The sequence below is a fragment of the Lepisma saccharinum genome, chromosome 15 (genome assembly GCF_977018435.1).
Source record: "Lepisma saccharinum chromosome 15, izLepSacc3.1, whole genome shotgun sequence".
In the NCBI taxonomy this organism is placed as follows: Eukaryota; Metazoa; Arthropoda; class Insecta; order Zygentoma; family Lepismatidae; genus Lepisma; species Lepisma saccharinum.
In genome coordinates, this window is record NC_139243.1 from 49,798,227 (window position 1) to 49,824,285 (window position 26,059).

The 26,059-nt window shown below is 38.1% G+C and overlaps 1 protein-coding gene across 1 annotated transcript in view; it reads left to right on the top strand.

The window, feature by feature from the left end:
• LOC145999245 (uncharacterized) overlaps nucleotides 1–25,526 on the top strand; it is a 29,073-nt gene extending 3,547 nt beyond the window's left edge. The window contains exons 2-4 of the mRNA XM_083136180.1: nucleotides 15,766–16,643; nucleotides 16,914–20,327; nucleotides 20,958–25,526. Coding sequence (XP_082992306.1) covers nucleotides 15,766–16,643; nucleotides 16,914–20,327; nucleotides 20,958–23,114 — 6,449 coding nt within the window. The 3' untranslated portion in view covers nucleotides 23,115–25,526. The remainder of the gene's footprint in view (nucleotides 1–15,765; nucleotides 16,644–16,913; nucleotides 20,328–20,957) is intronic.
• The last annotated feature ends 533 nt before the right edge of the window (nucleotides 25,527–26,059 follow it).

Consider the following 26,059-nt stretch of genomic DNA (forward strand, 5'->3'; position numbering starts at 1 on the left):
GCAACCCAACACAGCAAACGCTTGCTCTGACATAACTACCAGGGGCGCGTGGCAGGGTTGCCACTAGCGTTCCTCGTTAAGAGAGACGACTTGAAAACAACAACTTGGGAGTCTTGCCTGAGCAAAATCCAAAACATTAATGATACTTGCGACGTTGTAAGAAGCATTGACAGTATTTATAAACTGACCAAGACAAATAATGGGCAGACTGAAATTCAAGATTACTCATTCTAAAATATCTCCATAATTGATTGATTGATTTGGTTTATTTTAATTAGCTTTTCTGCCATCTGACTCCAATGTCTAGGCCAGGATTTAAACCCGAGACACCTGGCGCCGTAGCGAGCTGAGATAACCACATCACCACGGAGTGTATCGCGTATCATGCGATATCAACAATTGCAAGGGAGACATGAGATATGGGAAATCCACGAACGAACAAATGTAAACATGATGTGTTTGCTGCCTCGTCTCGAACACGCAGACTGTAATGTTATTACAATTTATTTATTAGAAAATTATTCCTATCTGTGCTAGCGTTATTGCTAATCGTGTTCGTCTCATAAGTCAATAATTGCAATGCTCTTTTAATGATTGATTCATTGATTGATTTGCTTTATTTCACTTCGTTTTTTGTGCCACTTTTGGCTAATTTGCAAAGATGGGGGTGAAATGATGAAATTGATGAATGGACACTCACAAACATCCATGCCCAGGCCAGGATTCGAACCCGGAACCCTTGGCGTCGTATCGCGATGTGCTAACCACTCCGGCACGGGGGGCGGCTCTGCGTGTTCGAAACGAGGCAGCAAACACATCATGTTTAAATTTGTTCGTTCGTGGATTTCCCATATCTCACGTCTCCCTTGCAATTGTTGATATCGCATGATACACGAAACACTTCGTGGTGATGTGATTGATTGATTGATTTGTTGTTTTAAGTCCACTTTATGCACAGTAAGGCTAATCGGGACTGGACCTACAGTTTAAAGTGGGATCCGAACCACTTGTGCCTCCACCGGGTATCGAACCCGGGACCCCTTGATTTCGTGGTGATGTGGTTAGCACAGCTCGCTACGGCGCCAGGTATCTCGGGTTTAAATCCTGGCCTAGACATTGGTGTCATTTGTTATTTCATCATATCATCCTCATCTTTGCGATTAGCCAAAGGTGGCAGAAAAGCGAATTTAAAAAAACTAAATCAATCAATCAATTATGGAGATATTTTAGAATGAGCAATCTTGAATTTCAGTCTGCCCATTATTTGTCTTGGTCAGTTTATAAATACTGTGAATGCTTCTTATAACATCGCAAGTATCATTAATGTTTTGGATTTTGCTCAGGCAAGACTCCCAAGTTGTTGTTTTCAAGTCGTCTTTCTTAACGAGGAACGCTAGTGGCAACCCTGCCACGCGCCCCTGGTAGTTATGTCAGAGCAAGCGTTTGCTGTGTTGGGTTGCATACGTACAGGATAGATTTTAAGCGCTTATAGCGCAGAAACTAAGCGCTTTCGAGGTAAACATTATAGGGAAAAGTTACTTGTTTTTATGATATCTACCAGCACCCAAGCGTTGTTGAAAGAGTTTTGCGACACCCTGTATTATTTAAGAAGACACATCAACTTCACTTAGTGTACCAAAACAGTTTAAAAGAAAACCTTAGTGGATGATATTTTCAGATCCACAAAAAAATATAGGAATTTTTCGGGGATCCGGACCCCCTGGATACGCTCTTGTTTTCCTGGTGATTTCCCTTATTTCTATTTCTGCGTGGTCTCTCTCCTAGTCTGTTTGCTTCTAGCAGGTCGTGCCCTTCAGGTGATTGATTTATCGTTGTACTCGCAATGTACTTGATCGATCCCTGTAGTCACGCAGTTGAACGCTAGTAATGTGTTTCGTTCTTTAGAGTGGACATTAATAAGTCTTCATAAACAACACAGTGGTAATATTGGTAGCTTTGCCATTAAGGAGTCCTGGATTTTATCCGTAATAAAGGCACAAGCGAAGGGTTCAAGGTTGGTCTCCAATGGCGTAAATTTTTGTTTTCGGTCCAGCATTCTGTGGACAATTTACTTTATGACTAAGAAAAAAACGAACTCTAGTTTCAAGAGTAGTAAAACAGTGGCGATAAAACTCATATTTTACTCCACTTGTCAAATTTTAAACTTTACTACAAGTATTTGTTGTGTCAAGGGGTTATACTTAGGAATAAGGAAAGCTATAAGTACTTACATGTTAACATCCGCAATTATCCTAATTTTATTTTTTATTTCTGCTTTGTATACATGGCGAAGTTATGTTAAGAAAGAACAAAACCAAGCATATCTAAGTGTTCTAAGCGTATTAACTCAGTTTACAATACAGTTGCTCACTCACCTACAGCATCTAAGGTCTCCGCAATGGGTTAGTGGTATCATGGTCGTGATCAAGGATCCCGGGTTCGATAGCCGGTGGAGGCACATAGTGGTTTGAATTCCACGCTGTAGGTACAGTCCCGATTAGCCTTTATGTGCATAAAGAAGAAACTACACGCTGCTGCGAAGTCAGGTAACCGCAGTCGCTCTCCACCTCCACACAATCCCATCCCCTTTTAATACTGGTGTAGAAGGGACAGAGTATACAAACTTTCAGGTGGAAAAAAGAAGGGGTGGGTTTGGCGTTTTTTTTTTTCAAGTATGAGTCACAAACAGGTTGTCCAGTTTGCTTACACCGAAAAAGGTCGAATAACACGGAATTGGATTTCGATTAGGAATGTCCTATTTGGAATAGGCCATGTTCTAATTGCAACTGACTTTCCCCAACTGGATTCTGTGGAACAGCCAATCAAAGCGGAGTTTGACCATGTGAAGATAATCTGTGAGATTGCCTAAGATTCTTGTTTGTGGTTCCCGAGTATTGGTTGTCTTTGTTCGCCTTTCACTAATAGAAAAAGTAACAGAGATGATGTTCATTTGTGTTCAGTTCATTAATATTTAGGTAGATATATTTGTAAATGACAAATATGGTTAGATTATAATGAAAATCCTTTTTATTACAAGTGTTTTAAATGTTTGATATATACTCGTATTTAGTTGAACAAAATATTTTAATGAACGAATCCTGAGAATCTCATGTGTGAATATCCGTACCTGAGCTTTTAAAAAACTTGTTCAGTACGTACTGATTACCATATTTTCTGTTGAGCCAATTTCTATACCATAGTTGTTTTTTTTAATTTTTAATAACAGCAGTAATTCTCCTACAACATTCTTCAAATTGCTCGTCCATCTGTACAGAGATTTTCTTCTCTGCGCAATGTCTTATGGTTGATTGATTGATTCATTTAGTTTATTTTACTTCGCGTTTTGTGTCTCTTGGCTAATTTGCGAAGATGGGGATGAGTGACGAAATATTGAAATTGATGAATTGACATTCACAAACAAGCCCGAGTTGGATTCGAAAACAGGACCCTTGACAATGTCTTACGGGAACAAAATACTATCGACAAATACGTTGTAACAAGTATCGTGTGAGGCGAAAACTAGCAGATGGGTAGCCAGTCCAGCGCCAATTAAGACATAACTACTGAAATCTAGTTCCGTGTTATTCGGCCTTAAGGTGCATTTGGTATTTACAAAGATCAGACATTCCTTGCGATCCCCAAATCTAACGATTATTAGATTTCAATCAGTTCAACATCAACAAAGGTTTACCTTATTCAATGCAGGGAAAACCTAAGACGCACAAAAAAGCTGAAGTATGCAAAAATTGCAGAATAGGCATTTTAGGCAGGATTAATCAAAATAGGCGCTAACCTTCAAAATAGGCATTTATAGGCATTATAGAAATTAGGTTTTGAACTAGAAACACCATGGAAAGAACTGAAAACATTAAAGCCAATATTTTACTACAAAAGAATAATGAAGACAAACAGGCAAAAATTCGCACCCTGATAATTACCTAGATTATTAATGTGTGGGTCACCACATCCACTTTCCCTCAATATGCCTTCACGGCATGCTACAAGTGTATGGGATACATTGACGTAACGGAAGGTTAAGGTTAGGTACAATAAGAGCTAATGCAGCCACATCTACTGTCCGTCGCAACTCACAGGGACTTTTCGTTATTCATATGCTTCTGACCGTTGATAACAGAATCACGAAGCATGTTGGGAAAACCTGTGAAGTCTTGTCTCGAGTGCATTCCAAATATTGAGCACTACGTACGTGAGTGAGAAGTAACAAGCTGAGGGTCTTCAACAGGCGGCGTTCCTGGTTGAGTGTGAGTGAGTTTTAGTGCTGATATTTAATTTCTAAAACAAGCACTTTGGAGATTTACTGCTATTGATATAGAACCTGCAGATTCCTCCGTTGTGCCATGCTCATTAGCAACAGAGAGAATGTATTCGTAATATCTGGATCTATACGGCGTACGCTTTTAGAAGGAACGTGAGTTCAGCCAATACGCAGCCAGTGCTGTCGCGCTATTGCTAAACCAACTGCTAGCGGAAGGGAAACACAGATAATTCGCTGTGTCCAATATTCAGCTTTTTATGGGTATAATGCATGCACGTGATATTTAAGTACAATGAAATATATAGTGACGAATTCTACACAGGATTATATCATATCACTGCAGCATATAAGAGAAACTCGTACGTGAGTTTGAAGGTATTTATTGTAGAGGAACTGCAAGACCATCATCATCGCTCTCGTTTCTGTTTTCTGGCATGTTTCCCAGGAGATTTGAATAAGGGTTCGCCGATTTCTGTGGTAGATACTTTACCCTGTTTTATAATACGCAATACAGTATGCACACATACACCACACGCTTTAGCCGTAAGTTCTCGACTCTGAGAAAACACTGTTTCAGCACGCACGTCTTGCGAACGCCAATTCCTTGAAGTGAGAATAAGCTTTGAAACTAAGATTTCTGTCTTGTGAACATAATACGAGTATTTTACCCTTGGTTCCTGTACTACTGGTACTAGGTTTCGAGAGCGACATTATTAATTTGATTTGATTTGATTTGTTTTATTTTACTTTGCTTTTCTGTCACTTTTGGCTAATTGCGAAGATCGGAATGAGTGATGATATAATGAAATTGATGAAGGGACGTCCATAAACATCCATGTCCAGGCCAGGATTCGAACCCGGGACTCCTGGCGTTGTAGATCGATATGCTAACCACTCCAGAATGGCGCCCGCGCGACATTATTAAATAACACTCACGCAACACACACACACTATTGCACAACTATCAAGCATAAAGGCTGTATTGCACATCGCGCTACGACGCCAGGGGTTCCGGGTTCGAATCCAGACCCGGGCATGGATATTTGTGAGTGTCCATTCATCAATTTCATCATATCATCACTCATCCCCATCTTCGTAAATTAGCCAAAAGTGGCAGAAAGAGCGAAGTAAAATAAATCAATCAATAAGGGCTGTATTGAATCCTCTCACAACTGTTCTTCATGCCGTACGAGTAAAATTATCTCGCAATGTTTGTGAACACACAAGACAATGAAAGGTCATTGTGCATATTCAGCCGAAATTGACACCCATAGCTATACCAAGACACAACAACTCATCGGGGTCAACACGGTGGCAACGTAAAAACAACAGACGGAACACAGAAGGAAAACGAAAGGGTCATTGTGTGTGTGTGTGTGTAGAGAGACGTGTTGTTTCCCATGTTTCTTCGAGGAACGATAACTCCGGCTGTAGGCGACGAAAATTCATGGGACTTGGACAGTCAGGTTCAAAATGTCTTTCCCCATATTATGATGAACCTTAACGTGGCAAGTTTTATGAAAACGTCTTGCACGCAAGAAAAATACAGAACACGGCGTTTAACTCGTGCGCCGCAGTCTCCTAAATGTACAACGTTGCACTCCTGCCATTGGCTGGTCGCCACGCACACCCTCTGCGTGGCTCCGCCCGATATCGCTTCTAAAACCGTGCGTCGTATAGACAAGAAGATGTAAGATTGAAGGAAGGTTAATTTTACATTTGACAACAGAATGTCTACACACGTACGTACGTACAAGACAGTAGAGGCTCTTTTATATTTAATATGCTTTGCCACATGATTGTGTCTCATTCTGAAACCAATCAAGCTGCTAGTTCATACCCATTCCCAGGTATTTAATGTTCTTGTATTGAGAACTAACGTAGCAGTGTTTCAAGAGGCTGCTGGTTCCGATGATGGCGAACATAGATTTGTTTGAATTTATTACAATCCCCTTTGATAAACCGGTTGCTTATGTTCTTCATCTTGGTTTAAAAGTGCGATTGAGTCCTGTAATTTTTGTGTGGATATACAATTTTTCTTGTTTTTACAGATATGACTACACAGCCGAGAGGGTGAATAGGCTAAGGATTGAGTTCTGAGGGATCCAACCCCACATGTGTAGCGGAGAAGTTAGGATATCCCTCTTTACCTGCTTGCATTCGTTTAGGTACGTTTCAAACCTCTTAAATGCTGTCGATGGGAATTTATGATACCGTAGATTAGTTCTTTAAAAAATCTCTTAAGATGTTTGCACTGCTGTATAGATTACACCTGCATAACCTGACTACATATGATAATTAATATACCTGCGTTTTGCTAGCCTTGTATACGTGTTTCACTATTAACAATAACAGTCGATACTCTCTTTTGATATTCAGTACTTATGCCATTTGAGGTCGGGGAGCTTTGTCGTTTTGGCACTTCTTGAAACGTCTTAGTGTGATGTTCTCTACTTCCTTGACAAGAGTTATTTTGCCATATGCACAGGGGAAAATGGCGCAGAGGACAAACTTATGTGTCAAGAAGACTGAACGATTGATTTTACAATTTGTCTCGATCTCCAGAAATTTTTTGTAAGAGGTGGATTAGGCCGTGGGTAAAAATTGAATAGTATAAATAATAACAACAATAATTGTTATTACAATTATAACTGTTATAAACTAATTATAATATACCAATTTTTAATACAAATCTATTGTTATTATCATCATCATTATCCTCAAATCACCAGATAAGAATATCCATCACAACTGATTTCCATTACTTTTTCCATTTTGCAGTTAGTATATTGAAATTAATAGTTCATATATTTTGTCACTAACTTTTACGCACCTTGTTCAAGAAAAGGGTTTTAAAGTTATGAAGAAATTTCACTCATAAAGTTCATGTTGTATGATCTCTCACACAAATTTATATATGTATATTTTTTAATTTTGGAAAGCATGGAACCATTTATTCTTTAAGTAAGTCTTGAAACTTTTCTGGCGACGAATGATGAAAAAATTCTCTCGGGCTATTTTCCAGGTGAGTTTTGGAAAAGATTCCATGCTTTCGACAGGCCCGTAGCTAAAGGGGGGCAGGGGGTGCAACTGCCCCCCCCCTGAGAGCTTCCTTTGCTCCCCCCTGTGAAAAATACAGAACACATTCCTACCTGGAATTCTCACTAATCTTTACAATTATATCTTGTATTACTCTAGCAACATAACAAAGACACTTGTTGATTTTATGATTTATTAGGGTGTATGGGATTCCGTATAATGTCGTATCAGGATTGGGAGGAAATATTCCCTTCCAGATTCAGACTTCGGAAAATGATTTCGCAATTTTCAGTATCTAGAACATTTGTGACATTTTGAGTAGTCTTGTATTAAAGGTGCCTAATGTGTTCGGATGTTTTTCTTGGATGTGTTGCTATAAACTTGGAACTGCTTAAATTTTTGTTTCCCAAGTCTACCTTTTGGTAATAGTGACTCGTGTGGTAGAGAGAGGGAGTGGATATTTGATTTTTCTTACTTAGCGTTGGTTTTCTGCCACATCTACCTAATCGTGACAATGAGTGATGACGTGAAATTGATGAAGAGACATTCATAAACAGTGCCGCAGCCACAGGGGGCATTGTCCCCCCGAACTTGGACGAAAGTCCATTCTAGGGAAAGCAAACATTGAAGTAAAAAAACAAAAAACAAGACTAGGAGAATCTAAGAATAACAGGCACTTGAAAGAGGCACAGAGGGGAAATTGCCCCCCCACCTCGATTTCAAATTTTATACAAATAAAAATACATTTCGTAAAATTTTCTTGCTCGCTCCGATCGCAATATCTGCTATTCTTATGGCCCAAGTTCAGAGCCATAGCTATGGGGTCAGCAGGAGTGGTCCTTGGAGCCAAACGATCTATATGGAAAAAAATGTTAAAGAGAATGACATGGCGCCCCGTAAAATTATTTGCTCCCTATTATATCAACTTCTTTCTATGAAACTTAATATGAAATATTAATGATGACACTGAAATCCAAGAAGTCATTGATCAATGAAGGGATTACTATTTGTTTGTCGGGTGTCAAAGACATGTATTTCAACAATAAAATAATACAATACAATTCACACAATATTTTGTAAAATGGCTACCGTAACCAGTAGGCAAACATTGTCTGTAGTGATGCAAGAGTCTCCCCTTTGAAGGAAGTAGATAATGTGCTAATGTTTTAATGTTTAGCTAGTACAAAAAAATATATTACAAATTTTTACACAATTCATCAAAATGTAGATAATATGTAACTATTATTATTTCATTAATTCGAATTTTCTTGCATAACATAACACAATGATGTTGTTGGATTCTCGTTAGATTCCTTTGTGCGTAAAAAATCTTACATACTGGAAACTAGAGGGAATCATTATGAAGCATGATTTATAAAGGGTTCCCAGTTCTGCAGAGAGGCCTAAACCTGTTGGTACATTTTAATCGTCTATTAACATTATAGACCTGTAAATATCAAGTAGATACAGTCCCTATTAGCCTATTTATGTTAAACTTTATATTCTTTGGAAATCTGGAAAGGTCATTATCGAAATATTGCTATTTGATGTTGCTGGAAGCTTTTTTTGTTCGTTGGAGTTTAAAAATATCATCCCTTTTCTGTTGTTTATCTCTTTTGGGGTAGGGGGCAAGTGCCTCTGTGTACCCTGCTATATCTGCTGATGCGAGACAATATATTAAAATTTATCCCCTCTGGAATTGACTTCGCCCCCCTACAAAGAATTCCTGGCTACGGGCCTGGGCCTTTCGAGAGCTAACGTCGTGACGTTAGCCCTGGAAAGCTTGGAATATTTTCCACAATTCACCTGGTCCATAGCCCGAGAGAACCTTTTCATCATTTAGTCTTTGGAAAAATGATAGAATGAGAAAACATAACGTGATGCCTGTATTTTACACTAACTTTCTTCCGTGTAATTCAGTTTTTAACTTCAGTTATTCTGTTCGAATGCTATTAATGTTATTAAGAATAAAAATAGCAAGCTTTCTACTTTTTTTTGTAACTTGAAATGAACAGTGCCAATTTCCAAGGGCGGTCGACTTCTCTCCCGTAGGCCGTGATCGTGACGCTCCACCCACCCCAATGGAGATATTAGAGAAATTCAAATTATACTTGTGAATGAGCTAGTTTCCCTTTAAATATCTGTCCAGGAATAGCATAAAAAATATCTGGAATTGATATACACGTATGTTACATATTGCCACAAGATGATTTGTTTTCTCCTGAATAGCATGGCGAATGCAGTTCAGTGTTTGAAATTAGTACTGGATGAGGTTGGGGACAGGTCTATCTCAGCCGTTAGACGATAATGGTGAACCCTCATATCGTAAGTTGCGGCAGTAGAGTCCTTAATAATAATCAAGTCAACATTTCTTATGATATGCAGAATAATGTATTTTTTTACAAGATATACTAAAACGTTTAGCAATTATGATGAAACTTACAATTTGAGTCTTAATAACCTTAAATGAGATGGTTCTGTCCTCGGAAGATTAAAACTTATTATCTTTAGAACAAATGTGTGTTACAGTCTGCGCAGTAGCCAGTGCAATAGGACACTAGGATTGGTGTAGGGTCTCCTAACATTAAGCAATTGCATGAAATTAATATTTTTCCCCTTTTTAAATCAGATGTTGCAAGTTGACTCTTAATTACCTAGATATAACTTAGCACAAGATCATTTGAATTCAAAACTTCACGTTCATACGCAATGCCCAGTAACATACATTCTAAACAGTTTTTTTCATGATGATGTGATATACAAGGTACGGAGTGTTGACATTCGCAGGGGTGGAAAACCGAAAGGGAGTCAGTTATGAATATACGTGTTTGGCGTTTTTGTTAAGTGATCATGAAGGTATGTATATTACTACACCTGCATTAAGACAGAAAAATATACTCAGTTTCGATAACCTTCAGTCTATTCTTTTTCAGGCAACGCATCCGTTTTGCAGTGTTGTTCCATGAGAAATACTATTGTTGTTACGATTATCTGTATGCTATAATAATTGTACATAGTATATACTAATTAGCAAGGCATTCCAAATAACTTCATTCAATAGAGAGATTAGAATTAGAATTAGAAATTATTTAAGGGTTGGATAAAAAGTAATGGCAACACTGCTGTCCCGTGGAAGGGGCGAGTCACAGAGCCACAACCGTTTCGTGGTTGATAAAGGAATGTCAGACGAGGAAGTATAGTGAGTGGGGTGCGATTGTATGTTATTCAGTGAAAAACAGCAGTGCTCTGAAGCAGAGGACGAGAGTGCAAGCGCCCTAACAATATGTTTAGGCAATAAGAACAACGTCTCTTAGGCAGACGGTCAACGCAGCCTACTACTGCGCCTTCTTGCAACACCACCTTCGTCTCGCATTAAGAAGGAAGCGACGACACGTTCTGGCACGGTGTCCCATCATCCTGCTTGACAATGCAAAGTGTCACACTGCGAACACTGTGACGGCGCTCCTGCATAACTGGTAGTGGGAGGTACTGGAACATCCGCCGTATTCACCGGTATGAGACCGTGTGATTACGACCTTTTTGCCAAAATGAAGGAACCACTGGGCGGGAAGCACTACGACACGCGCGTAGCCATCATACGTGCTATAAGGCGGTCACTGCTGGACATCGACAGAGATGGACGCGCTGACGGTGTACGACGCCTTCCATACGTGTGGCAGAAGGTCGTAGAGATGGAGGGACGATTACATTGAAGGAATGTAACACGTGCTCCTCTGCCAATACAGTCAAGTAGCAATTATACCAGTGTTGCCATTACGATTTTGTCTTTATGAATGTTGCCACCGTTGTCAAATGGGAGTTCCTTTTTCACGTTGGAAGCAGAAACAACTGAGACGAGACGAATATCAATTTTGTTTTGGGTGACTAACGGCGTCTCTTTTTAGACTGTTTGCCCACTCTCGTAGTAATTTTGTTTAGGGCACGTAGACATCTATCCTCTCCCCGGGAGTTGAGATCTCTAGTTTACAGGTTAATAACGTTCCCACTGCGATACAAAGGTTAATACATAAAAGCAGTAGCGGTGATACCGTTCTTCTCCATTGTGAATGTTTTCAATTAATATGTCTATTCCTATTCTCCCTCTTTAAAACATGTAAAGCATTCTTATCAGCAGATGTCATAGTCCGTACTTTTAACTTTTTAGGTGCGGGTGTTTATTTCAATGTTCTCTTGTAGGTGAGAGTTCTAAAAGGAGTTCCCAACATTAACACGGAAATATCGATCAGACAAGTTTTGGACAAAGTACGCCCTGTGACCAGCGACACCTCAAGTGGGGCTGCTTGATTTGGTTGATGTTTTAAGTCCACTTTATGCACAGTAAGACTAATCGGGACTGGACCTACAGTTTAAACTGGGTTCCGAACCACTATGAGCCTCCACCGGGTATCGAACCCGGGACCCCTTGATTACAAGGCGACGACGCTACCACTGCGCCATAGGGGAGGCCCTGGATCTGCTTGAGTATAGTAAATCGCTTCCTAGATATGCGTTTCCAGCTAAACCAGATGATCCAGCGTGGAACGGTTGGAGCGAAACCCACATTGAAAATTGCTTATCAAGGAGTTCTCATCCAAGATCCAGGTGAAACGCTTGTTGACCATGCGCTCCATCCACTTGCACACACAGCCAGTTAAGGTAATGGGCCTGTAACTCGGGGCTGTGGTGCGATCTTTACTTGGCTTCAGGATGGGAACAATAATAGCCTCTTTCGAGGATGAAGGGAAAGAAACTTCGAACCAACGTCTTTTGAAGACCGTGAGAAGAAAGTTAGGCACATGATGAAGCATCTCATAGTCGATCCTGTCCACTCCAGGAGCTGTGTTTAAGATTGTATGTAATTTTGCTTTCTGCTCCTCATTTGATTTTATTTTACTCCCGCTGGGAGCGCCTTGTGAGAAAACGGAATTATGGGAGCGTGAACTCATAGCGGCATAGTGCATGTCGGCTGGCGACAGCGAGGAAGGCATTTCAGTTAGCCTACTCAGACATATGCATTTTTGTAATTCATAAGTGTGTGCAAACGTGTTACTATTATTGTATATACTGTGACAACTGCATTAAAGGACTGTATTAAAACACAATTGTTACTGTGTCCGTAGTACCAGTTCCTTGGAAACGTGTCCCAACATGGCGCAAGCCCCAGAGGGAAACGCTGCAAGCTGTGTTCTTGGAATTCCGAAGCGCGTTATTGAACTCCCATTCGCTGAATGGAGAGTTGTAGCGCTCGGTGTTATTGCTTCGGTAAACATGTTTTGATCGTTCTTGTTGTTCCTTCTCGACGAAAACGTGGCTGGTAATCCTCCGAGCTGGGTGCATTGGAGATCTCTGTGTCCAAAATATTTGCAATGTTTCCGGAATCGGTAACTAACGTGCCGTCTTGCTATAGTGCTCTCAGTGGAGGAGTCAATGCACCTCCATGGATGCGACGTACTTTGGTCCAAACGGCTTTGGAAGAAACCTGCTTCGTCAGAGAAGACACGTATTGGACCCAGCACGCCTTCTTACTAGAGCGGATATGGGAAAAAATAATTTTCGTAAAAATGGTAAATATCTGGCGATGTCTACGTACGTTTTCTTACTCTGTGAGCACACATTGTAAATCTTGCTACGGGAATCTCTATCGTCGATAAGACTAATACGAAACGAATTTAATATATTGTGTGTGTGTGTTTCGAATCCTATTTTTCTTTTTCTTCGTGTCTGTGTGTGTGTATAGATAGAGATAGAGAGAGAGAGAAAGAGAGAGAGAAAATACATGGTGGTTTCGCCTGTAGGGCGTTTGACAGCAACTTGAGAGATCTTGGCTCAATTCCCGGGATAGATAGTTCAGGTGATATTTTTCCAGAATTTTGCCTGTATGGAACGGCTATGGGATTCACCCAGTATCTAATAGTAAATGTGTACCTCAAGATAACTGTGGGGTGAAGCTTACCAGAACATGGTGATGACCACATTACATCCACAAATGACCTAGATTGTGGATGTGTGGGACTTTACCTTACCATATCACCTTACCTCCATGTGCATTCATGGCATGTTGCAAGTGCAGGGGGTACCTTTACGTTATATATACACAGACGGTGGACAAATTAATACGTAACATGAAATTGGGTAATATAATTCGTCCTTCACTACAGCCATGACACATGGTACAGAAGTCTGTCATGAAGATGGGTGTATCACTTTATCAGCAGCAGTCGTGTAAGTTGTATATGGACATTCTGCTATCAGTCAAACGCCGTTATGTCCGACCTCTCTGACTTCCAAAACGGCATGATCATTGGAGCGTGTCTAGTTGGAGCGTAAAACAGCTATCTTTGTGGGGTTTGCAATGGACGCGGTGTGAACTGTCATGACATCCTCGAGCAAGAAAGCCAAGGCGTCATCTTCGAAACAGAACATCGGGTGAAAGTTGAAGCTCACCCACGGAGAAAGATGGGTATTGAAGTTGATGGTGGGCCGAAAGCACAAGACAACGGTGTCCTAGATAACCTCCGAGATTAACTCCCATCTCCAGAACCATGTTTCAACCAAAGCTATCCAACTGGAACTGCATACTTGGAACATTCATGGCAAAGCGGATATTCCAAAACCATTGATGGCACAGCGTAATGCTGTGCAGCATCACAGGTCGGACCATTCTCAATTTGCATCTTAATGGTTTTCTTAGGGAACCGTATTTTCCGGAGGCGGACTAAATATTCGTTCCCCCCTGGCTGTGAGATTTTGTCCGGCCAGACTATTTTCTGGGGGAACGATATAAACCATGACACCAGTACCGTTTCATTACTTGCTTATAGTTTTGTTACTCTATGAAACCTAAAATCATGTAACATAATTGTAATCAAATGGTCCCGGATTCGATGCCCCTCAAGTACAAATCAAAATCAAGATTGTAAATGTTTCAAAATAGTGGCTCTGATCTCCAAATAAGCAGATAGTCTACACCGTGATCAATGCACCTCGATAAAATTTAGCTGATATTCCAGTACCTCTAAACGCAAGTAGTCCTATTCATTACATATTAAGTTACAAAACTGATTCTAATCACTGCAATCTGTTTTCACCACAGAAACAATAATCAAAACTGAATGTTGATTACGTCATTGGAATGAGTGACCTGCTTAAGGTGGCATGTGCTATATTTATTTAAGGTACGTTTTTTCGTAATGCATAGTTCAGCTGTACTATTCGATCAGAGATAAGTTCCCCCGTAAACTAATGGTTAGCGCTCTCGTCTTTGATGAGAGCTGTTCCGGAGTCAGTTCCTAGAACGAGTTTAGTTGTAAGCGATAGTAGAGGACTCTGGTCTGCAAAGCCAGAAAACATCAGCGATGTGACACAATATATCACTCAACGGAAATCTATTTGGAGGGCCTTGGCATTCAGCAGGCTGTTTACGCCGCGGTTTTTACTACTTGGTCACAGATGCTGTTCAAATAGTGAAAATAATAGTAATAGAAGAATATTTACAATAATTATGTTCTTTTGCGTTCTTCCGTCATCATTGCTTTGCATATTTATAGCCTACAAGTACACAGCTTTATATTTCAAACATGCATTTTTTGTTCTTTTTCTTGATATGCCATTTTACCTAAGATTTTATTTTTCTAACTTTAAGTTAACCACAACGAGAGACATTAGACATCAGAAGTTGGATATGAGACGTCAAGGAAACCGAATGAAGTGCCCGTGTTCTTCGTTAAAGGTACAGTTCAATATGATTTCAGGATTACTTGATTATCTTTTTACTTATTATTTCGAATTCCAAAGAATTTGCTTCTTTTCCAAGCACTTGATTTTCACCGTTTTCAGTTCAGTTGACGTTGTGTTGTGTATTTGTGAGATTCATCACATGCTTGAGAAATACTATTCCGACATAGTTTTGGTATTCATATAAAATTGTATAATTCTAACCTATATTTATTTTTTCTCATGTAGCAAATGAAGTTACATTTGCTTAATTTGAGACACCAGGAATCAAGGAACCTCTCAGATGACGAGGTAGTAACGCCGTTGTCTTCCAATAAGGGCTCCTCGGTCCAGTCTCCTGTTAATTAACGCTGCACGGCGATTCTAATCCCTCTGTATACTGTAGGTCCAGTCCACATTACCTGAGAGCTTTTAAATAGTACATAAAAAAACAACTAAACAAGCCTGGTGACAACATTTAATATATTTTTACTTCGATTATTTGGAAGTTTCCACAATATTTCAGGTTATTAATTTTACCAATTAATATATACGATTTCCAACTTAATATTTATTGCTATGTGCAATGTGTCCAATTCTTTTTATATTTCCAATGCAAAAAAAGAGTTCAATGGGACATTCTTGGCTTACATCTTACACATCTGGGTTATATTTAAAAGTGTGTCATATTACATGTGTTAACCCTCAGTGGAATGTTTCTATGTTTCTCATTCCAGGTTATGGAGTTAACTATCTAGCAGTGAACACATATAGTAGACAGCCACATACAAGAGCAACGATGGAGATACCTAGAGAAGACCCACCTCCAAAGCAGCCAGATGAACATTCTGACCAGAGGCTGGAAGACATCGAACACCAAACATACAAGAAAGCATCTGTCCTTCCTCGAGCTATGGAAGGCGGCGAATATCAAATAAACATAGCAGCTTTGTTGGTGACTTCGGCGCTCGAGCAAGGAAATGTTCGCTACAAACTTTCCATGGAACACGCAACAGCTAACAAATTTGATGATGTCGTGTTTATGTTCGACGAAAACGGTGAGACCAAATATCGGTTTCTTCAAGCGAAACACAGAACAGGCGATGCAACTATTAAAGGTGCCGATCTGGTTTCTCAGGAGGGACACTTCAGCCTGATGACTTACTTCAAGGGATATTCCACCTTTCGAGAACGCGACGAATTCAAAAACGTTGCCACAAAAGACTGCATTATTTACACTACAGCTGATTTACCATCTGGCATCAACAAAGGTGGAACTAGAACTATAAATTGTAAGAAGAACATAAACTTGGTTTTTCACGAAATAAACGGTTGTGATGATTTCTTGAATGTCAGTAAGTGGAAGAAGAACGCCCGCATTTACCGATTGGAAGCAAATGAGGACATAAAGAGACATTTGAGAAGTACTGCAGGTGTCAAGGACAAGTCTGATGAACACATTCAGGAATTTCTACACTTGCTAAAGTTTTATGTTCAACAACCTTCAGTGGAGGAACTGGATAACATTCTGGTAGATAAATTGAAGGGGATAGAAAGCGTAAATGATCCAGATAAATTCAAATACATTTTGTGCAAATCTCTAGTAAATTGGATGGTAAGAATTGCAAAAGAACACCAAGAACGATACTTTACTGAAATTGACGTTCTTAAGCTCTTGCTTCGTGAGCACTCCAAAGCATTCCGCAAAAGTATTCCACTGAAAGAAGGTGCCGTTGAAAAAGACGATCTTACACAAGACATTTATTCACGTAATGACGATATAATCTGCATTTTTACAAGAAGTTGGAAATTCTGTTGCACAAAGCTGGTAGACCATTCACTTTATTCTTGTAGAACTTTTATTTTAAATTTCACTTCCTTGCAGAAACTACAAAATTTGATTTGTTCTTCATTCCTCAACAATGAAGATGTCATTCTTATTTTATATGTAGATGAGAAGACACTGAGAGAAAATGAGAAAAATATCCAGACTGTGTTTCAATATTTCAAAAGAAGTACTGATGACGTGGGAAGAAAAGTACATTTTAAAGCAACAGTAGAACAAACCAACAATAAGCTTTCAAAAGTTCTGCTTGTGATTGAAACTTCAAAGGAACAGAACATAAGAAAATTGTTAGAAATGTACAAGCCAAAATTTTATAATGTTAACTCTTACAGTTTCAATTGCTTTTCTGAAGAATTCAAACAATTGCTAATGGATAAGGACATTAGCTTTCAAAACGCGTCTGTTAAATTGCAGGATATTATAGGTGTAAAACACATGTCATGCATTGGTTCTCAAGAAATAGAAGCCTTAGTGACAGAGCCAGTTATTATAATGAGTGAAGCCCCAAGAAAAATAGAAGACGTTGTTGAGAAGTTCGTCCCACGTAGCTTTTATATGGAGAACGTAGTGGATAGGAGAATATTGTACAGTCCGAATGAGGATTTGTTTGTTGTGGTTCTGAACCAGAATTCTGACACAAGTAAAGACTTGGAACTTGAAGAAGGTCATCTTGGTGAAAGTGAGAATATTTTCCTGTTAGAAGAAGAGGAAGCGAACAGCAAGTACATTTCCTTGTGTAAAAAATTTCCCGAAAAGAACATACATAAGCTACACATTTCCAAAAATGAACACGGGAGGTTTTTGCTGAAGTGGAAGGATACCTATGGTTCTATGCATGGAATTCAATTTTCTAAATCTGATCATTGTTCTTTGGATATTTCAGATATTTCAGACAGAAAAACTGTGATTATAGCGGCAGAGCCAGGAATGGGAAAATCGACTATACTCACTTACCTAGCTCAGAAAGAAATGGAACGTCATCCTAGTAGGTGGGTTGTGAGAGTAAATCTTAAAGATATAACAGACGTACTGTCACGAATACAAGGCAATATAAGTTCTGAAGAGTTGGCATATATCTTAACAGATTTGCTAGAAGATGACAACACTTTATCTAAGTCCTTATTCTGGCATTCCCTGGAACATACTCATAATTTTTCCCTCTTATTGGACGGATACGATGAAATAGAGTTCGAGCACAGGGAAAAAGTTAAGCAAATGTTACAAGTGCTGAAAAGAAACACTAAAGGAAGGGTGATTATAACAACACGACTGCATTACAAAGCTGACCTGGAGTGTGCTGCATCATCCATTGCACATCGTTTGAAACCATTTTTAAAAAATCAAAATGAGGAATATTTGGCAAACACTTGGAGAGAGAAACTTGGTTTAAATGATGATGAAACAGAACGCGCTTGTGTCTATTCAAAGGTCATTTTGGAAGCATTCTCCATGCCCAAAAAAAAACTAAAAGTAAATTTTGAAGATACACCACTCCAGTTGGTGTTACTCTCAGAGGTTTACGAAGATAGCTGTAGAATTTACTGCAACACATCTGATAACAATTTTGACACAGAATATCTGAAAACTGTGAATGTGTTTGACCTGTTTGAAATATTTGAAGGAAGGCGATATTCAGAATATGTTAAAGAAGTTGTTTCAGATAGAGGAATTTTTTTTAAACAAACGGTAGATTGTGTATGTGATGACCACAGAGGAATATGTATTAGTCTCTCTAGAAATACATTTTTCCTCTCTCCTTTTCATCTTGACTATCTTGAAGTGCTGAGAAATAACAAGTTTCTTGTTGATGATGAACAAGTTCTCAGAATTGGTATTCTTCAGAAATGTGACGGGAGCAATCTTAATTTCACGCACCGTCTTTTTGCTGAGTATTTTCTTGCAATTCACGTGGTTGATATGTTAATGTCGAATCAATTGAGAACAGAAACACTAACAGCTTTGCAACATAACTTTTACATATCAGACTATTCCGTAGTACGAATGTTCGTGGACAATATGTCTGCAACAACAAACCTCCACACTGCTGTGGTAAATGATGATTTTGATACAGCATCCAGGGAAATAGAGAAAGGTGAAGGAATAAACGATAGAGACAAACTTCAAAGGACGGCAGTTCACCTGGCTGTGGCTTATGACCATGACAAGATACTTCAACTCCTCCTGGACAAATGTTGTCACGCAGACGAAAAGGATTTACTGCACAATCTAACTCCGCTAAGACTAGCTGTCCACTTGGGTCGCTGGAAGTCATGCAGTATATTTCTTAGCACGAAGGAGAATCTACATTTGGAGGAAAACGAATGGTGTAATCTCTTCAGGTATTTATGCAACAATGGAGATTTGGAACACCTTCAAATGATGTTTAATTATCTATTCAAATTCCCAGGAAAATTTCTTTCAATTCTCCTATCTACAGATCAAGAATGGAACACCGGGTTACATCTTGCAGCATATAGTGGTAACTTTAAAGTCATAAGGTTCCTAATGGATATATCCAAGAAGCATTACAAAGGAAACATGGAAAAATTAATATTCAGAGTGAACCTTTTTTGGAAAACACCTTTGCTAATGGCTGCATATTCTTGCCATTTGAAATGTGTGCATGTAATGCTTGAAAATATAAAAGAAGACATCAATTTTACAGCTTTAATGCCACATCTCATGGGAACTATGGTAATGGCAGCTTCTAAAGTTAGCAACAGGAAAAATCTTCAGAGTGAGCTTGAAAGCCAAGAGAGGCAAGACTATGCATCGCTACAAAATGCTTGCAACATGAATGTATTTTTAACACAAATGCAAGAAGAACATAATGCAAATGAAACTTCTGATACTTTATTTGATGAAGTAAAGCCAATGATAGGCAAACTGAACCCTTACATGATATGTTTCCTATCAAAGATGTCATTGCTGCATTTTGCTGCTGCTCATGGAACGGTATTCTTCGTAAGGTACCTTCTCAAAAAGTTTAAGGAAGAGGGAGAATATGTTTCGTCCTTAATCTGTGAAGAGGACAACCAAAAGCATACATTACTACATCATGCATTGTGGAGAAGAAGAAAACAGCTGTTTATGGACATGTTCAGTAAAGTCAAAAAGAAGGAACGTATAATATCACAGAAAGACTTTTCAGAACAGACATTCTTACATGTTGCTGCTTTTTCTGGACAGAAAAAAGTTGTAGAATTCCTGCTTCTGCAAATGAAAACAGATGGAAAGCCTTTTCATTTGGATGAGAGCAAACGTTCTGATTTAAATTCCTCTGAGTTTGGAAGTAAGGTGAACAAGCTGTATGCCATATTGTTGGAACAAATTCTTACGAACAATGACACTGTTTTAGGATTTATTTTGCAGCGTGACTTTTCAGGAAGAACGAGCATCGATTACGCTAAAGAAAAGGGTTACAAGGATATTGATAGCTTGCTTACGGATGAAGTAAAAGGAGAAATCAGAAGGATTTTACAAAATGTTTCAATGAAAACAACGGAAAATGAATCCTGGTTATGTGATGATTCTGTACAACATCTAACTGACAAAATCTTGAGCAATGATAAGAAACTATTACATTATATTACTCAAGTGGACATGGAGGGTTATTCACCACTCACATATGCTGCATCTAAGAACCATTTCCAACTCTGTAAACTGCTACTTGACACAATAGAGAAGGAAGGGTGGTGTCTTCTTCAGCATCTCTACTCATCCCATATTTTCGTGGATTATCCAAAACCTAGGATAAAATATGTAGAGTCCCTGCTGGAATGTGCTGTGTTAAGCAAGAACGTAGCATTGCTTGAGATGATCCTTAATAAAATTAAGGAAAATGGCAAAAAAGTTTCAGATTTTATGAATAAAATTGGAACGAGAGAAAGGCCATCTCTCTATTTATTGCAAAGAAGCAGTGAAGAAGTTATTCTGTGTTTATTACAGAAACTACAGGAGGAGGATGAACATTTCCTGCTAGAAATGTTATGCCAGAAACATCACGATGAAGACAATTTAATAACTTTTGCTGTCAAACATGACCATGTCAATTTAACAAAATTTCTGTTTCAACTAATACAGAATTTTGAGAGTCAGGATCCAACTTTCGTAATCCAACTAAGTTATCTCCAAACTGCTCTTTTACATGTTAGCACAAATGTTGCTCTCTATCTTTTGTCAAAACTAGAACAAGATGTAGATGAGAAAATATTTCAGTACATTTGGAGCAATCAATGTACAACCTTTGATTCAGTTTTACTAAGCATGCCCTTACTGGAATTTTCTCTCCATAGAATGGAGAAGAGCAGACAAAATATTCTAGAATTTATTTCGGACGATAACTCACTTGGTAAAAATGTTCTAGGTTCAGCTTCTGCGAGTGGCAACGAAGAAATTGTAATCCTCTTACTAATGGAAATTGGTAGAAGAGGAAATACTGTTCTTAAGGAAGTTATTAACATGGAGAAGTATAGAAAGACTCTACTTCATAATGCAACTAAATTTGGTCACATACGCATATTGGAATTCATTTTCCAGAGCTTGCAGGGAAAGAGAAATCAGGATGATATAGTTGATGAGTCCAGCATTTTAACCTATTTCAATACAAAAGATAGTGCACATAAAACCCCACTTCAGTATGCAATTGAATACAACAGAACTGCATTTGTTAAATTCATATTCTCAGAAGTAACAAAACATGAGAAGGATATTCTTCGGTTCTTTTCTGACACCGATGATCGAGGAATGACAATTTTGCATTATGCTGCTAAATATGGATCCGCGGATTTAATTCAGTATGTTGTTTCCAAGCTGCGTCAAAGTGGTGGGAAAGTTGTGGAGTATCTTGAGAAGGAAGATCGAGAAGGAAAGACTCCAATTCACTTCGCGCTCTCAGAGAGGGCTGTTACACATAACAGAAATTTCCATCCGGAATCCTTGGAAGATAAACGCTCAAATGAGTTAATAGTTCTTCTGCGAGAATTAAGAAAAGCTGGGAAAGAGATACTCTTTTACGTACGTTCGATTGTAACATACATAGGTAAATACCAAGACACCGCGTTCCTCGAATTCTTTCTTCAAAATGTTAGTATTCTTGATCTTGGAAAGGACTACATACAGGAAATTCTTGTCCTTTGTGTTTGTTCAGGGTGGGAGGTAGAATGCATGACTTTGGTGCTCGATGCTCTAGATTCAGTGGGGAAAGTGAGTCTTCAGTACATTGCTCGCACAGGGAATGGTATGTCTGTCTTAGAGCATGCCATTGTTTCCCTCAATCATTCATGTGCCGAGTATTTTCTGCAAATAATCTTTGAAAGATCACATAACATAGTAAATTACTATTCTAAAAACTTTAATGAGAAAAGTCGATCATATTTCAGGCATTATTTTTCTTGTCAGGGAAGTGAAGGACGCAATATTTGCCGAAGTTTTCTCGAAGCAGCAAGTACTACAAATAAGTCCTTTGAGACTTTCAAGTTGCTTCTCTCAACACTGGAGAAGAACGGAGAGTATATTACGCAAATCCTTGAAGAAGAGGATGCGCGTTCTTTATTTCATAATGCGGCAGAACATGGCAATGCTGATTTATTCAAGTTTCTACTTGAAAAGATTGAAGAAGGCGGAGAAGATATTTCAAAATACGTCTGTGGAGCCTTACACGCATGCATACTAAATGATCGAAAGGAAATTTTTCAGTTAATCATCGTGAAACTGAAAGCTGTTGACTTTCTAAATTGTATTACTGAAATGAATTCTGACGGAGAAAGTCTAATCCACAATGCTTGCAAGGTGAGTGATGCATTTTTCATCAAATTTCTAGTCGAGAAAATTAAAGAAAGTGGAAAAAATGTCTTAGGATATTTTTGCGGGCCAATCGAATGGGAGAAAACTCCAATTCATCACGCTGTTGAAAATGGAAGATTGGAGGTTGTGGAATTTCTCATCAGAACCATTAAGGAAATTGGAGACAATGTATTAGAATATGTTTCAAAGGTGGATATTTGGAATAAATCTATCCTTCGTTTTGCTGTAGAAAATGGCACATTGGAAGTAGTGGAATTTCTCATTAGAGCAATTGAGGAAAATGAGGGCAGTGTATTAGAATATGTTTCAAAGGTGGATTTTAGTAATAAATCTATCCTTCATTCTGCTGCAGAAAATGGGAATGTGGAAATTATGGAATTTCTCCTGAAAACCATAAAGAAAGAAGAAGACAAACTTGTTGCCAACCACCATTAGGCACTTAATGTAAACACCGACTAATATGAGACACGTCTGATACTTGTGGATAATATCTCATGAATAAACTGTGTCAAATATTTTGCCAGCATCTGAAAGATCACTTTACACGAACACTTCCAATTACTCTTTTGCATTTCAGAACACACTAACATTTCCCAGAGCCTACACTACAATATTTACTCGGGACTATTCTGTATATTTTTGTTTCATTTCAAGAGACTAGATTGCATACTCCTATATCAAAAGAAACTATATTTGTCGAGGATCGGCACCAGATATAAATATGTAACTCTAACATTGTTTCACAAAATCCTTTAGAGCAAAACTGACAAGATGTTTTCTGGCAATTCATTGCACGATATTGACTTCCGCAATACATTGGGGGTTACCCAATGCAAGAAATGCCTATTTAAAAACTCATCTCATTTTTATAGCAAGAAAAAATGACCCAAACCATTCATTGTCAGCATGTCAAACTACACAAAAATCCCTGATCTATCATTAACTCCCTAAGAAAAACATCCATTCTACTAAAAACTTATCTTTATTAAGGCAACACAATCACGGTATCTCTGAGGCACAAAGGTCTGGTGATGTGGTCAGATGATGATGCACAAGATTTGGCTGATCGGTTCAGAAAATTTCTTCTGTTGATGTAGTCACCAGTAATGAAAATAGGACGCCTATATCCTGAAATGCTCCTTTTACTGAAGTGCAAATCTACAGATTCAGTACGAAGACAATCGATTAAGTCAGAGGAGAGTGTACTAAATTAACGGATTAGCTGGTCGATCTGCTGTTTCAATGCCTCAGTTGCCACGCAAATTGGCCTCCCACCACGGTGTTTATCACTGATACGCTATTTCATCTTCCGTTTTTAAATATTTCCACCCGTTCATACACTTTCCGTACTGAACCTTCATTCTGCTATAGATTTCATGTTTCACTCCCTCTGACCAAAAAAGAAAACGAATAACACTTCGTTGTTCTTCTACGGTGCAAGTCAATTGGAGAGCCATGTTGTACGAGTTACTGCGCAGGCGCATACTGCTCCATTCTCACGACATCTTTGTGGTGTGTTACGTACTAAGGACCCATTTTGAGTCCTGAAATACAAATTTTCATTGTGCGTAAATTTCCATGAAGTTTAGAATAAATTTCCTGTTACATTTTTCTATTTGCTTATCTAATATTAAAAGTAATAAATGTTACGTATTTTCATATTATTTGTAGCCCAAAAATTATAAAATAGACTAATATGAAGACTGGAACACCATCCACTCACTTTATAGTTATGGTTTTAACATGGAAATTTACAAATTTAGTAAATTTCACACACATTACAATACAAAAACAACACTTTCCATAGGAACCCATTGCCGTCCCATTATAAAATTTTGCACCCAAATAGTGAATTGATGTCTTCAAAACACATCTTTTTAGAAAGAAATTAAAGGGGGTGTTTCTGAGATTTAAAAAAAAAACACGTTCTTTTGAAGTTTCTGAAAAATGACAAAATTTAAACAGCACAGTCATGTTGCTTTTCAAATTAAAGCTCAATAAAGCAAAGGCGAATGACACCAATTTGAGCTCTGTAGGTCAAATAGTTTTTGATCTACAGCTATTTAAATATTTCAAAATGTCGAAAACGTTTGGAATTTTTGCATTTTTGAAAGTCAGTAACTCAAAACTAAGAGCCCGAAAAAATCAGAAATTTGGCAGTTTTTGTCCTCTTGATAGGTGCAATGAATAAACAAAAAATCTTAAAAATATTATTGATTTGATATGGAATGACCCTAAGTGAACAGTTGCTGCTTTCGATTCTGTCGCACTTGTTACCTTGCAAAATGTTCTGCATGAGTGGGAGAAATATCTGCGAGTGTGCATAATTTGTTATTGTTCAAAATTAAGTTAATGAAACCTTCACCACTGCATTCCTTGTGACATTCTAGCCCGATACACAACTATTGTTCCCCCTGGGTCCAACCTGTTTATATCATGACAAATTGTACCCATGATAACCCCATTACATTTTTTAGAGCTGTGAGGGGACTTTTGACTCACCCTGTATATGTAAAGTTGGAAATAAGTGCATAAAGCTTAAATATGTAAATATACATGTACAAGGGTAAATAAGCGTATAAAGTGTAAATATGTAAATAAATATTGTTAGAGTAAATAAATTCATAATGTGAAGTGCGTAAATAAATATGTGAATGAGTAAATAAGTGGAGGAGTAAATATATGAATAAGGTATAAATATACGTATAAATATATATGTCCAGGACTAAATAACTGAATAAATTGTAAATATCAAAATGAATATGTGGAGGAGTAAATATATGAATATGGTGTAAATATGAAAATATGTATGTCCAGGAGTAAATAAGTGTATAAATTGTAAATATGTAAATATGTAAATACATATAGGTAGAGTATATAAGTGTATGAAGTGTAAATATGTAATTGAATATCTGGAAGAGTATATAAGTGCACAAAGTGTGTTTTGTGCTGTAGATCATTCCATGATAAACAATTTATTCCACAATAATAATTTGTATGTTTGTGTGTATATATATCCATATATGTAGGCTATAATGTTAGAAGGTATATGTAACTAATGTAAGGAGCAAGTAATACAGGACTACGTGATATTATGCTACTGCAAAGTGAAATGTAATTGTCTTAAATATAATTAGTAATTGTAAATATTTGTTCTTATATTGAAATCCTACACAAACTGGATTGGAACGGTGAATAAGGAGGCAAATTTATTTTGATCAAAATATATATATTTTTTAATATTTGTAGATATCTGAATGAACAAACTTGGTTCATCTCATGTGCAAGTTTATACTAGAATCGAACCCGGCACTATTTATTATTGCAAGGTGACCGCCACTACTCTATCGGATATTCCCGAGTGTCTCTTGTCACCTGTT